The 15,159-nt window shown below is 40.7% G+C and overlaps 1 protein-coding gene across 1 annotated transcript in view; it reads right to left on the bottom strand.

Annotated features, from left to right (window-relative positions):
* The window catches only part of thrb (thyroid hormone receptor beta), a 101,374-nt gene that overhangs the window by 25,070 nt on the left and 61,145 nt on the right, over positions 1–15,159 (bottom strand). Inside the window, exon 3 of the mRNA XM_063010388.1 lies at positions 924–988. Coding sequence (XP_062866458.1) covers positions 924–942 — 19 coding nt within the window. The 5' untranslated portion in view covers positions 943–988. The remainder of the gene's footprint in view (positions 1–923; positions 989–15,159) is intronic.

Genomic DNA, 15,159 nt, shown 5'->3' with positions numbered 1-15,159 from the left:
AGGTCTGTGAGAGCCAGAAATCTTGCTTGTTTGTTATTGACCAAATACTTATTTTCCACCATAATTTATGAATAAATTCTTTAAAAATCCTACAATGTGATTTCCTGGATTTTTTTTTCTCATTTTGTCTCTCATAGTTGAAGTGTACCTATGATGAAATTACAGACCTCTCTCATCTTTCTAAGTAGGAGAACTTGCACAATCAGTGGCTGACTAAATACTTTTTGACCCCACTGTACGCATGAAATATACGCATGTCAGCGCATGCACACGCTTACGCGTTTATTTCCAGTTGAACTGATAGAAAATGTTGATTTTGGAAAATTAAAATACGAGCCGTTTTTCAATTTCTGCTTGTTTGTTATTTGATTTTTGATCTTGAAACAAAAAACGCCCCGTTTTCCGTTTTTCAATATTGTTTTCTGAAACGAAAAACGAATAATGGCCCGTTTTCTTGTTTTTCAACCTTGGGATTTGAAGTGAAAAACTAAAGACCAGAGGTACACGGATCTCCACACCACAATTCACACCACTATTACTTTATGAAAATACTTACTATCTTTTTGTTTCTTTAACTTTTGCAGTACTTCAGGAGAGGACACAGTAAACTAGGCTGTTGTTTTAGATGAGGGAAGGGTGCATTACAGGGCTGAGGTTGAGTCACAGTTCACTGCTGCTTTTGTGTATGAATATACAGTTTACAAATTTGCATCCCTACATTTGTTTGAGTGGAAAAGGGCAAATGTAAATTTGACAACTTATACTTTATGACCCAGTGTGTGAGCTAAGCCTTCGTGTCCAACATCACTATGACACCTCACAAATGCAAGTGCAAGTAAATTCTAACAGAAAATAAATGTTGTTTGTTCGCTGACAGGGCCATAAACATTAAAGCTGGGTCGTGAACTGATTAAAAGGCTCACCTGACATACTGCTGGGCATCAGGGCCTAAACATCATTCTCACGTTGTTCACAGTCTCTTCGATATCTGGGACACAAAAAACAAGGTATGATTACAAACAAACAGTAAACGAATGAAATGACTTACAGTTTGGGTCAAAAGTGTACATAAACTATACTTTTCTGTCCATCTGTTTCTCTACATACTTTGTTAGCCCCCTTTCATGCTGTTTTTAAATGGTCAGGACCCCCACAGAGCAGGTATTATTTAGGTGGTGGATCATTCTCAGCACTGCAGTGACACTGACATGATGGTGGTGTGTTAGTGTGTGTTGTGCTGGTATGAGTGGATAAGACAGCAGCGCTGCTGGAGTTTTTAAACACCTCACTGTCACTGCTGGACTGAGAATAGTCCACCAACCTAAAATATTCAGCCAACAGCGACCCGTGGGCAGTGTCCTTTGACCTCTGATGAAGGTCTAGAAGATGACCAACTCAAACAGCAGCAATAGATGAGCAATCGTCTCTGACTTTACATCTACAAGGTGGACCAACTAGGTAGGAGTGTCTAAAAAAGTGGACAGTGAGTGGACACAGTATTTAAAAACTCCAGCAGCACTGCTGTGTCTGATCCACTCATACCAGCACAACACACACTAACACACCACCACCATGTCAATGTCACTGTAGTGCTGAGAATGATCCACCACCCAAATAATACCTGCTCTGTGGGGGTCCTGACCATTGAAGAACAGCATGAAAGGGGGCTAACAAAGCATGCAGAGAAACAGATGGACTACAGTCAGTAATTGTAGAACTACAAAGTGCTTCTATATGGTAAGTGGAGCTGATAAAATGGACAGTGTGTGTAGAAACAAGGAGGTGGTTTTAATGTTATGGCTGATCAGTGTATAGGCCATCTATTACTGTGTGTTTTTTCAGTTCTCATGTCCAGTATACAATTTGTATGTATAGCTTACAATCTACGGCTGTGTCTCAATCCACACCATGATGTACCAAATACATGAACAATTAGTACAGATCCATTGGTGGCGGAACTATTTAAACTATTTACTATGTAGTATGTGGTTTGTAATAGGGGAAATAAACTGCCCTCAAACACTGCAGCAACACACATTTTGAATTTATGAAAGCCACAAATGCTCATAGAAATGCAGCCTGATCGTGAACATTTCAGATTAAGTTAAGCAATTTGTTATAAATTTTCATTGTAAAAGTGAAGCAGCATATTACAGTACAGCCATGGGGTTTGGAGGGTCGGTTGTAGGAGGGCGAGTGTCATTTTTGTCTGTCATGTTCAACTTGCCTGGGATGCTGGCCAGCAAGTGTATTTCAGTCAGGACATAAACGTGCACATACACACACAAAGTGAAATTGAGCAATGAGAATATAATTTTGTTTCTCCATAAACCATTACAAACCACATAAATATCCATTTTTCAGCCCAAACTAAACCAGACGGAGAATCTGGGTGGCTGCTGTACCCCTCATAAATCAAATTTCTACACCTAACCATTAAAAATGAACCACGTTTTTACTATTAAATTAAAGTGTACAGAATACTTTAATAGATTTATTTTCTCTTATACTCTTACAAAAACACCACTGAGGATAAAAAGAGCAGAGGAAGATGGAAAATACACAGTAAGAGACTGAACGCTGGCAAAATGAAGGACATGAGGGAATATAGTGAAATAGGAAAATTATTTTTCTTCCTTTTTCTTCCATATTCATCATTATTTATTCATCAGTAACTGCTTTATACATTTAGGATTGCCATGGGTCCTGTGCCAGCCCCGAAACACTAGGTGAAAAATTAACACACAGCCTTGACAAAGTTCCAGTCTATTACAGGAAACCAAACACTTGCTCACAAAGGCAATCTGAAGTAGCCGATTCACCTTCTGCATTTCTGAATGGGAGGAAACCCAGCTGGACATGCCTTAATGATCAAAGACAAGGTTTCCGAAACCCTTGTGCACCCTAATTACCTGCTATATTACTGAGAGAATAATAATAACAATTATTTAAATATCATACTCATTCATTTATCTTCGCAGTGCTGTCTAAGGGGTTAAAGGCCTCAGCATTTAATATTAGTTTTTGGCCTTGCACTTTACACACACAGATTTATCCTGGTTCTTAATCTTTTAATGATGCTATGGACTGGAGATGGTGAAATTTCTAAGTACTTTGCTGAACTGCTGAACTATTTGCGCTTGCAGATCAATTCTTGCTCTAAAATGATCTAGACGTTTGGTGATGTTCCTTTTAAACCCATTTTTCCCCTAATTTTCTCCCTAATCTTGTCGTATCCAATTACCCTGATTGCATTAAGTATCCTCTGTACCCATACAACCCTCCACTGCTGACTGAGAAGCGCCGCAACTGACACACGCCCCCTCCGACACGTGTGCTGTACCGACTGCATCTTTTCACCTGCATGAGACGAGTTCATATGCAGAGCAGTTTTGTGTACGGAGAGCCACACCCTGTCCACATTATTCATCGACTATAACGCTGCTTTATCTACTTCAGCTTCTTTCAGTACATATACGATAAACGTTATCTCAGTAATAACACACATCAGCTTTCATGTGACTCATTACGTTGTATAACTCATTCTGTGTTCATTCGTAGTATTTTCTCTGAGCTCTGAATACAATCTAATCCAATTCCAGTGTCAACAACACGCCTGTTTGAAAATGCCTACTGTCAGGAATGTAAGCTTGGAATGATATCATACAAAACCAAAACAGGGCCAAAGAAATGCAATATAGCATGTACAGTGGTGTTAAAAAAAATAGCAGTCCAACACCATTAACCTGATGAATCACTGTTTTTAGTAGAAGTGATATTTCTACATAGCAAATAATTTACTTGAAAGTATAGTAGAGTAATGAAAACAAAACAAACCCAACAATTAGGACATGCATGCCGCTCATTCTGAGTAATCGAAGCATTGATTGAAAGGGGCTTGTTCAAAATAATAGCAGTGAGGAGTTCAGATGGTGAAGTCATGCATTCTGCAGAAGAATTGGTGTCAATTTTGGCCCTTATTTAAGGTAGGAGGGGGGCAAATGTTGCACAGGTTGGTCATAGCACATTTCCTTCTGAAATACTGGGGAAAATGAGTTGTTCCAGACATTGTTCTGATGAACAGCGTACTTTGATTAAAAAGTTGACTGTAGATGGAAAAAACATACAGAGAAGTTCAGCAAATTATAAGCTGCTCAGCTAAAATGATCTCAAATGCCTTGAAGTGACAACCAAAACCTGAAAGACGCAGAAGGAAGCGTGGAACTACTGTTCAAAAGGATCAAAGAATAGCCAAAATGGCAAATACTCAGCCAATGATCATCTCCAGAAAGATCAAGGAACATCTGAAGTTACTAGTGAGTACAGAAGATGATTAAGTGAAGCCAATTTACCAGCAAGAACTCCTTGCAAAGTCCCGTTGTTAAGAAAAAGACGTGTCCTGAATGGGTTCAAATTTGCCAAGGAACACATTGACTGGTCCAAAGAGAAATGGCTCAACATTTTGTGCACTGGTGAAAGCAAAATTGTTCTTTTTGGGTCCAGTGGCCGTAGACAGTATGTCAGATGACCCCCGAGCACTGAATTCAAGCCAAAGTTCACTGTGAAGACAGTAAAGCATGGTGGTACAAAATGATGATATGGGGATGTTTCTCATACCATGGTGCCCTATGTCGAAGAAGAAATGTCCTTAAAATGGGTGTTTCAACATGACAGTGACCCAAAACATCTTGATTACAGACAAACAAGATTGAGGTAATAGAGTGGCCAGCCCAATCCCCTGACCTCAATCTCATAGAGAACTTGTGGGCTGATATCTGAAATGCGTTCTTTTGAGGCAAAACCCAAAATTGCAGAAGAACTGTGGAATGTCGTCTAATCATCCTGGACTGGAATACCTGTTCAGAGGTGCCAGAAGTTGGTCGACTCCATGCAACACAGATCTTGGAAACAATTGTTATGCCACTAAATATTAGTTCAGTAATTTAAAGTAAAGTGAAACCTCAAACATTTTTTTCAGTTTATAGATAAATTTTTTGAGTTTTTAAAGAAAAATGCTGGCACTGCTATTATTTTGAACAGCCTAATATTCACTTTTCTTAATTTTCTGTAAAGGATTAACACAAACTGGCTAAATTTTGTTAATGTTTTGATTTAGAATTGAAAGTGTAGTATTTTCAGTGCATTTGCATTTATGGAAATAAAAGTTATTATAATGATTTTGTGCTTTATTCTCTTTTTTAAAATCACTGCTATTTTTTTGAACACTACTGTACACACGCACCCAGACAAAATAAATAGGAATATCTGCACACACAGATATCAAACAGTTATTTTGTATCATTGTTCATTCAGACACTTATATATGTCATGACATTTATACTTAATAAATGCATCTTCTTGTCATACAGGAAAAAAATCATTGCAGTGCTTAGAATGATCCACCACCCAAATAATACCTGCTCTGAAGTGGTCCTGGGAGAGTCCTGACCATTGAAGAACAGCATATAAAACAGCATGTAGAAACAGATAGACTTCAGACAGTAATTGTAGAACTACAAAGTGCTTCTATATGGGAAGTGGAGCTGATAAAATGGATTTTAATGTTATGGCTGATCAGTGTATATACTATCTACTATACAGTAGAAGAATTTTACAAAATGAACAGCAATAGACCGGTATTCAAGTGAAAACAGTACAATGAAAATATATTTACAGTTTCAACAAATTACATTTACAGTTTTTTATAATGACATACTTGATCTAAATTTGATGGCTGAAACATGTTTCGAAAAAATTGGGACACTGGCATGATTACCGCTATGTGTGTCACCCTAGTTTTAGAATGTTCTGTAACCATTTGGGAACTGAAAACACCCCATACCAGGACAGACGCTGTCTTTTAAACTTTGTGTTGGTATTGGACAGGACGGTGTTTTTCCTCTTTGGCCTGAGGAACACAACGCCCATTGTTTTTCAAAAGCAATTTAAAAGATAAACTTGTCAGATTACAGCACGTTGCCAGTTTGTGTCAGTCTCAAATGAGCCTGAGGTGTTGGCACTTAACGTGCGCTTGTAGATGCAGAGCAAACTGTGTTCCTTATAACAAACGTTCTCTGAAGCAGTCCCAACCCTGTGTGGTTACATTCAGTTCAGAAGTAAAATGCTATCAGAAGGATTTAAGGTCATGGGCATTTAATGTTAATTTTCAGTTTTGAACCTTTACACACAATGATTTTACTGGTTCTCTAGATTTTTAATAATGTTATGGACTGTAGACATAAAAAAATCCTTAAATTGTGCATTAAAAAAGTGTGCATTAAAAAATTTTGTTCTTAAACTATGTGCTCACAAAATAACCCTCAACTCATCCTTGCTCATAAACAACTGAGCCTTTCATTTATTCTCCTTTATACACTGTATTATGATGGCATTACCTGTTATCTATTTAGGTGTGAACAGTACCTAATCAGGTGTTTTTGATCATTACACAAACCTTCCAGTGTTATTTTGCCCTGTCCCAACTTTTATGGAATGTGTTGCAGGCATCAAGTTATGAATTAGCTTACTTACTGCTTTCCTTCTCCGATTTCCAACTCCCACATCAACTTTTTTTTTTAATTTGCATTTGCATTTTACATACCGTCCCAACTGTTTTTGGAACTGGGGTGATAATTTTCAGGGCAAATTAATACAAAAAATTACATGGGCAAAAGTATGTGGACATGAGACCATGGACTTGTTAGACATTCTGTTCCAAAACCATGTTCATTAATAAGGAGTTAGATTTTTTTGTTTGAGCCGCTTTCGCTCTTCTGAATAGATGTTTTACAATATTTTGGAGTGTATATGTGGGAATTTGTGCCCATTCAGTCAAAAGAGCATTTGTAAGGCCTGGATTGTAATCGATGTTCTAGTTTATCCTAAATGGTTTAGTATGGGTAAAGTTGCTCCACACCAGACACCAGAGAAATGAAAACCATGTCTTTGCACCCAGGTGGCGCAGCGAGATATTCCGCTAGCACACCAGCACAGAGTTTCTGAACTCCTTGGTTCGAAACTCGGTGTTGACACCGGTCGGCTGGGCGCCATCTAGCGGGCATAATTGGCAGTGCCTGCAGCAGATACTAATTGGACACCGTATCTGCAGGGTGTAGTTTAAATCTGACCACTTATTTAACGTGTTTTGCTTTTCTATGCTTTTCTGTGTGTGTGTGTGTGTGTGTGTGTGTGTGTGTGAGTGTGTGTGTGTGTGTGTGTATGTGTGTTTATGTTCACTTGTGCACCCTGAGGCTTAAGCTTTGTGTCCTTGTGGAGCACACGGACATGTTGCTCTTTTTTCCCAGAAGAACCAGCAGGACCAACTTAAAATGATGCTGGACTAAATTTATTCATAAATAAACAAACAGCAGCGAGAGATCAGGGTTCAGTGCGTCAGCTGACGGCGTTATGAGACAGCTGCACGTACAGTCTATCTAACGGAACTGGAATGTTCTCAGCGGCAGAGAACCTGAGCTGAGATAGTCTGCATTCCAGGCTGCATGGGAGAAGTGAACCATCTATCTGCTGTAGCGGTCGTTACTGACATGTACTGTTTGGGGTGGCTCAACAAGGGAGCTGTGAGTGTAACAAAGAAAATAATCTATTCTCCAAAAGGCCAGACTTTCTTCCTCCCAATTTAAGGAGACCTCGGTGGTGTCCAAGAAGGGTGTATATTCGCCTGACACACACTCCCTCCAACACATCCACCAATCCTTTCTTATTTACCCATACTTTGGTGGATTTGCTTGTGAGGTCAGCTTCGCGTACAGAGAGCCCGCGTACTGCACCCCTCCACTTTCTGTACAGCCGCCCTGGACAACTAAGGTCAGCATTACACAGCGTTGATAACCCCATCCCTAAGTCCAGTTTTTCCCACCCAGCAGACTGGAAGCCAAAAATGTATGCAGCATTCTAAGAATAGCCCTTTTTTTTTAAGGAAAAATAGTTCTTGTGTGAATGGGCAGGGAAAAAGTATGGCAGACACAAAAGTCAGAACAAAGTCTTCTCAACATGCCTTGTGCTTAATTTACACTGAAGCAAATAATATACACATCAGAGCATGCACACGCTTGTATGTTTATTTTTGGGTTGAACTGATAAAAAATGTTGATTTCGGAAAACTAAAATACGAGCCGTTTTTCAATTTCTGCTTGTTTGTTATTTGATTTTTGATCTTAAAACGAAAAACAAACAACGCCCCATTTTCCCATTTTTCAATATTGTGTTTTGAACCGAATAATGCCCCGTTTTCTTGTTTTTCAACTTTGGGATTTGAAGTGAAAAACGAATGACCAAAGGTACACGGACCTGACAAGGTACCTAATTAATTGTGCTCACCACCCTGGTAAAAACAAATCCAAAACTATTCTATTAATTCCAAGGACTTCTGCTGGTATGCATGGAGCAGAGCTAAAAGCAAACAGTGTTTATCTATAGATAACAAACCACAACATTATTACCTCTGATAAAGAACCGTTCATTATGACAGCTAGACGTTGGCTGATAGCGTGTTGTAGATATAGTAAAGCCTCCTCTGGTTCTATTTACATTTAAATGAATCTTCATTCCTTACTATTTCCTCATTTAAACCATATGTAGTACAGGTCATTTCCCTGCTCTAACCTTCTATTCTGTCAGTATAGAAGGCAAAACAAAATGTTTGACCAATCACAGTTCTTTATGCCTGGCATTTGAAGCAGATTACACAGAACGGTCCACACACATGTCCAAATGTGCCAAATTTAGTCCAGAAAAAATGTGCAATGTAAAAACAACCTAATTGGGTTAAATTATTCTGTAATCCTACCATAAGATGTACCCACTGGCAAACCTAGAACTTAAGATATTAAAAGTGTGCTTATAATAAAAGTCATTTTGGGCTTATTTCCCATCCTAGCTGCACTAGCTTAAGACGTAAAACAAGTGTTACTGTGTACAACATGATTCTTCTATTATTCAGCAGTTTACCTTAGAGATGACCCAGAGCAAGCTACAGGCTAAAACACTACAGACCACGGAACACCACTACAGACCCCTCAGCTTCCATTATTCAGCTAGCAGACACAGGCAGGTCATGTATTATGAATTAACATGATCAGAAATGGTGAGAAAACACTTGAGGGCATTTCTTTCTTGTAGAACTGTAAGGGAAGGGTAGGAGGAATCAAACGAGCAGAGGAGTAAAGGAGTAAAGATGATAAGAGTGCCCGAGTCAGAACGTGGGAATCCCTGTGGGAGGCAGTTCAGATTGATGGCCTGTAAAAAGGATACAAGGCCAGGTGAGAAATCTAATCTGAGCCGAGACGGCGCAACACACACTCACACTTTGCTCTCATTCTCTTAAGTGCTGCTGGCTTGCCGTTTAGCCCTGTCCTCTTTTTTTTCAAAGCAAAAGCAAAAAGCATGACTGTGACCTTTTATTTTTGAATCACACTCATTTTCCCAGCAAAGACCAAAAGAGAACTTCTTAAATAAACCTTGTCTGATCACAGAGCTGAGAGGCTGCAGAGAAACAGTTGAAGTATAGTGCGTTCCTCCTTGTGTGTTAGAACTCCATGTAGGAGTCTGATACTGGCCAGTAAAAAGAAGACCCTGATGACTTTAGACCACATAGATAGTTAGATAGATAGATTTTGCCCATTCAGTCAAAAGTGCATTTGTATGGCTGGCCACTGATCAAGAAAGTCTCAACTGATGTTCCAATTCATTTCAACTACATTTCGTTGCCTTGTACCTGTACTGAGCAATGACAATAAAGTTGAATCCATCCATCCATCCATCCATCCAAAGGGCAGTTGTAGCCTAGCAGTTAAGGTACTCGCTTAGTAATCAGAAGGTTGCCAGTTCAAGCCCCACCACTGCCCGGTTGCCACTGTTAGGCCCTTGAGCAAGGCCCTTAACCCTCAATTGCTTAGAAAATATACTGTCACAGTACTGTAAGTCACTTTGGATAAAAGTGTCTAAAAATTCAATCATTAGAAAGGATGTCCCAATACTTTTGATCATATAGTCTACCTTAGAGCGCAACAAAAAACAACGATGAAGGTGCAAAAAAGCACAATGGCAGTAGAGAGTAAATAAAGTGAGCAAGACTACCAAAGCTACTGATAAACCAAAGTGAATGTTGGGTGTCACTTCCTATGAAATTGTGGAAGTGAAAGTATCTTGTGCATACAACACTGCACTGATGCACTGACAGCTGTGTGAGTTTTTCCGTTGTGTCTGTTCAATTAAGTAAATTAATCCATGTACATATTTAGTTCATTGCCAACCCACACATTTTATTTTATTTATGCATTTTCTCCCATTTTCTCCCAATTTAGCGTAGTCAGTTTGTCTTCTGCTGCTGGGGGATCCCTGATTGCAGTTGAGGTGGGTATATTGCTGCTCACTCCTGCTCCGACCTGCATGCAGCCCTTAGCGGAACATTTTTTCACCTATGCACTCTGCACAGGCGCCTCTCTGCCAATCAGGGTCCTTACACAGCGTCTTAAGACCCCACCCATATAGTCCAGTCATCCCGCCCTAGCAGAACCATGTCTGCCCACTAGATGGCGCCCAGCCGACCGGCGGCAAAGCCGAGTTCCGAACCGAGGAGTTCAGAATCTCGGCACTGGTGTGCTAGCGTAATATCCCACTGCGCCACCGAGCACCTTAACCCACACATTTTAAACACTGTAATGCCTTTGACCTATACTGACCAATCCTAGCCCATGAACCAAAAAATGCTTGTAGCATTATTATGATCAAATCCTAGAAAATTGGTTTTATTTATAATAAATAAATAAATAAATAAAACGGGCAATTGGAAAGGAGGACGAATACTTTTCTAAAGAATTGTAGAGTAAACAAGGACACAAGGACTGTTTAACATTCCTAATGTTCTCATGTGCAGAAACGTTCACCTCAGAAAATGAGTGAGTTGTCACGCAGGTCCATAAGGTGTTTTACATCCAAAAGAAATCAATATAGATGAGGAATAGATAAATAGATAGATGGATGGATGGATGGATGGATGGATAAACAGAATAGTGGATGGATGGATGGCTGACTGGCTAGATGGATGGATGGATGGATAAACAGATTAGTGGCTGGATGGCTGGATAGATGGATGAACAGAATAGTGGCTGGATGGATGGATACCTACAAAGATTCACATTATACAAACAAGTATCTGTGGGAAAAATTTGAGAATGTGGGAAAAAAAACAATTTTAAGAAACACCTGTCTGCATAAAGGCCACGTCTCTACCCAATTTGTCCTCCACACCGGAAGTCATCATGCCCTCCTGCGCATCCTCTGCATTATTAGATAATTCCTGTGCAGGGATTAGATCAGGTTCTTTAATATGGGAACACTTGCATAGCAACAGGGCGCAGGGAGCGAAGGATGGCAGATGGTGTTTTCATTATAAGAGTCAGTCTGACAAAAGAATAAACCAGCTGACTTGATGCGAGTGCCCTCGTTGCACTTATCGCATTACACTGTTTGCTCGTGCCACCGGGGACGAACATGCACAAACAACAGGGTGGACTATACCAGTCCCTTGTTTCACCCTCAACGAGGACATTAGGACGTGGACAGGTTTTTTAAAGACACTTCATATACAAAAGACCTGCAGCAATAAAGTCTAATTGGGTTGCTGGTTTGAAATATTGTTATGAGATTAAATTGATAGATTAGATATTGTACTCGCAGGGCAGCGATTACTAAGCAGACTTCCATCCCTGATGCAATCTCAGTGATTAATGGAGGCAGGACTTGCTAATGAATGTTTTATAATGCAGTCGCTGCCGTACTGGACTAGTAATAAGACTGTCAAAAGGTCACTGATTGAAGAACCAATACTGGAAGATTTTTTGAGCAAGTCCCTTAATTCCTAACAGGTTGTATTGTATTTAATCACAGCTGGGGCGGCACGGTGGCTAAGTGGGTAGCACAGTCGCCTCACAGCAATAAGGTCCTGGGTTTGATCCCCAGGTGGGGCGGTCCGGGTCCTTTCTGTGTGGAGTTTGCATGTTCTTCCTGTGCCTGCATGGGTTTCCTAAGGGTGCGCCGGTTTCTTCCCACAGTCCAAAGACATGCAAGTGAGGTGAATTGGAGATACTAAATTGTCCATGATTGTGATCGATATAACCTTGTGAACTGATGAATCTTGTGTAATGAGTAACTACCGTTCCTGTCATGAATGTAACCAAAGTGTAAAAGCCCACATACAGGATTAGGATTTTTTTATTCTAACGTAATGTTTTACACACTTTGGTTACATTAATGACAGGACAGGTAGTTAATAGTTACACAAGATTAATTAGTTCAAGTCCTTAATATCAAACACAGTCATGGACAATTTTGTATCCCCAATTCACCTCACTTGCACATCTTTGGACTGGGAATTGAACCCAGGACCTTCTTCCTGTTAGACAACAATGCTACCCACCAAGCCACTATAATATATAAATAAAGATTTTTTTATGCATTCTCTCCCCATTTTTCCTCCCAATTTAACAGTCGATTTGTCTTCCACTGCCGAGGGATACCTGATTGCATCGAAGGAGAGCACATTGCTGCACACGCCCTTTCCGACACGTGCACAGCCCTCCTCTTCTCGCCCATTCATTCTGCACAGGCGTCTCTTCCGCCAATCAGAATCCTTACACAGCGAACGAGGATCACACACACAGATGGCGCCCAGCCGACCAATGGCAATGAGGAGTTCAGAATCTTGGCACTGGTGTGCTAGCGGAATATCCTGCTGCGCCACCTGGGCGCCTAATAAAGATTTTACTGTCAACGATTTTAATATTTCACAGGTGAGCTAGAAATAAACCGTACAAACCAACAAAAAAACTCCAGCAACTGCACAGAGCCCTCAAAACAAGAGCCAATCATACAGCACAACAAGACATTCTAAAATGTTCCTGACCCTAAACTTTGACCTTCCAAATTCGTGGCAAAAGAAATGCTCTTTGTAGTTCTACAATTACTGACTGTAGTCCATCTGTTTTTCTGCATGCTTTGTTAGCCCCCTTTCATGTTGTTCTTCAATGGTCAGGACCCCCACAGGACCACCACAGAGCAGGTATTATTTAGGTGGTGGATCATTCTCAGCACTGCAGTGACACTGACATGGTGGTGGTGTGTTAGTGTGTGTTGTGCTAGTATGAGTGGATAAGACACAGCAGCGCTGCTGGAGTTTTTAAACACCTCACTGTCACTGCTGGACTGAGAATAGTCCACCAGCCAAATATATCCAGCCAACAGTGCCCTGTGGGCAGCGTCCTGTGACCACTGATGAAGGTCTAGAAGATGACCAACTCAAACAGCAGCAATAGATGAGCGATCGTCTCTGACTTTTAATCTACAAGGTGGACCAACTAGGTAGGAGTGTCTAATCGAGTGGACAGTTATTGGACATGGTATTTAAAAACTCCATCAGCGCTGCTGTGTCTGATCCACTCATACCAGCACAACACACACTAACACACCAGCACCATGTCAGTGTCACTGCAGTGCTGAGAATGATCCACCACCCAAGTAATACCTGCTCTGTGGTGGTCCTGTGTAGGTCCTGACCATTGAAGAACAGGGTGAAAGCAGGCTAAAAAAGTATGTAGAGAAACAGATGGACTACAGTCAGTAATTGTAGAACTACAAAGTGCTTCTATATGGTAAGTGGAGCTGATAAAATGGACAGTGAGTGTAGAAACAAGGAGGTGGTTTTAATGTTATGGCTGATCAGTGTACTGTATATTCAAATTTGGTCTGATTCTATACTGCCAGTTCTACCTTTTGCATGTTTTTGGAAGGTGGAAGAAAGTAGTGAGACGAGGAGAACATCTGAATCTCCTCACAGACAGCGAAAGTAAGCATCAAATCCAAGTCGCCATGACGCATGTTGCTGTGCAGCCACCATTCAGGCAGCTGTGCCAACATGCCATCTCATGCACTTCTTATTGAGTCATAAAGTTTTCACCACATTATAATAAGCAAAGTCATAAAGTTGCATCATCGCGGAATGAAAATCTCAGCCTTGTACACTGATGTCATATTTTTACTGGCAGTTTTAGTTTAAAAGCTGGCAGCCCGGTTCGAGCAGTGCATGGCACCGCATTGCCTCCGGGCAATGACTCATGCTGAATAATTCCAACAGAATAAAGCGAGCAGCAGAGAGCCTATTAGCCTGCATCATTCACTTCTCTGTAATGACTCAGGGTCACTCTGGCTTTTATGAGTCGAACCATTTGTAGCAAACAGAACCGAGGTCAGTCCATTAAGATCCGACTCATTTTAATGATGACCCATTATATACGAGAGGAAAGGTGTTTGTGTACATTCTGAATGTTGCATAATGAATGAAGGATGAAATGTGACATGAACAGTGCTGAATGAGTCACATGGACTTGGATGTGAGTCAAACTGGTCTTGCCAGACAGAGCTTGGAATCCTCAGTCCTGCCAGGATAAGTGAGCAGTGATTGTTGTGCACATGAAAATCTACAAAAGAAAAAAATCTAAAGATCACATCTCACAATCATCCTGTCTGATAATAATGTTAAGAGCCATATTTGGCTGCTCAGGTGGCGCAGCGGTAAAAACACACACTAGCGCACCAGAGCTGGGATCTCGAATACATCGTATCAAATCTCAGCTCTGCCATCCGGCTGGGCTGAGCGGCCACATAAACACAGATTGTCTGTTGTTCATATAGGTGTGGGGTATTAAGCCGGATAGGGACTCCTCGTAACTGATGCACTACGACCTCTGTTGGCTGATTGATGGCGTCTGCACAGAGATGGAAAAAGAGTGCTGTCAGGGTGTGTCTCTCCGTACACAAGGCTGATCTGCATATATGCACTCGCCTAGTGTGGGTGACAAAATGCATACGGCTGAGAACAATCTCCTAAAGAAAAGTCTGGTGTGATCTTAAGCTTAGTCCTGTTTAGAGTCAGGTGACAACATCTGTGTCTATAAAAATAGAGCTAGATTGGCTGCACCTATTAGAATGAGCCACATTGCAATGAACCACAAGCATAGGAATAAACAGGCTATAAAACTCTGTACACATGGCTGTCCACATTTGCTGCATTCTTTCATTCTTACAGCTCCAAACATAATAACCTCACCTTTGGCTGTTACCAACCCACCTCCTTACTGTGAAATG

This window comes from Trichomycterus rosablanca, chromosome 2 (genome assembly GCF_030014385.1).
Source record: "Trichomycterus rosablanca isolate fTriRos1 chromosome 2, fTriRos1.hap1, whole genome shotgun sequence".
NCBI classification, from domain to species: domain Eukaryota; kingdom Metazoa; phylum Chordata; class Actinopteri; order Siluriformes; family Trichomycteridae; genus Trichomycterus; species Trichomycterus rosablanca.
Note: the sequence above shows the minus strand (reverse complement) of the source record. Positions and strands in the feature narration are given on the sequence as shown.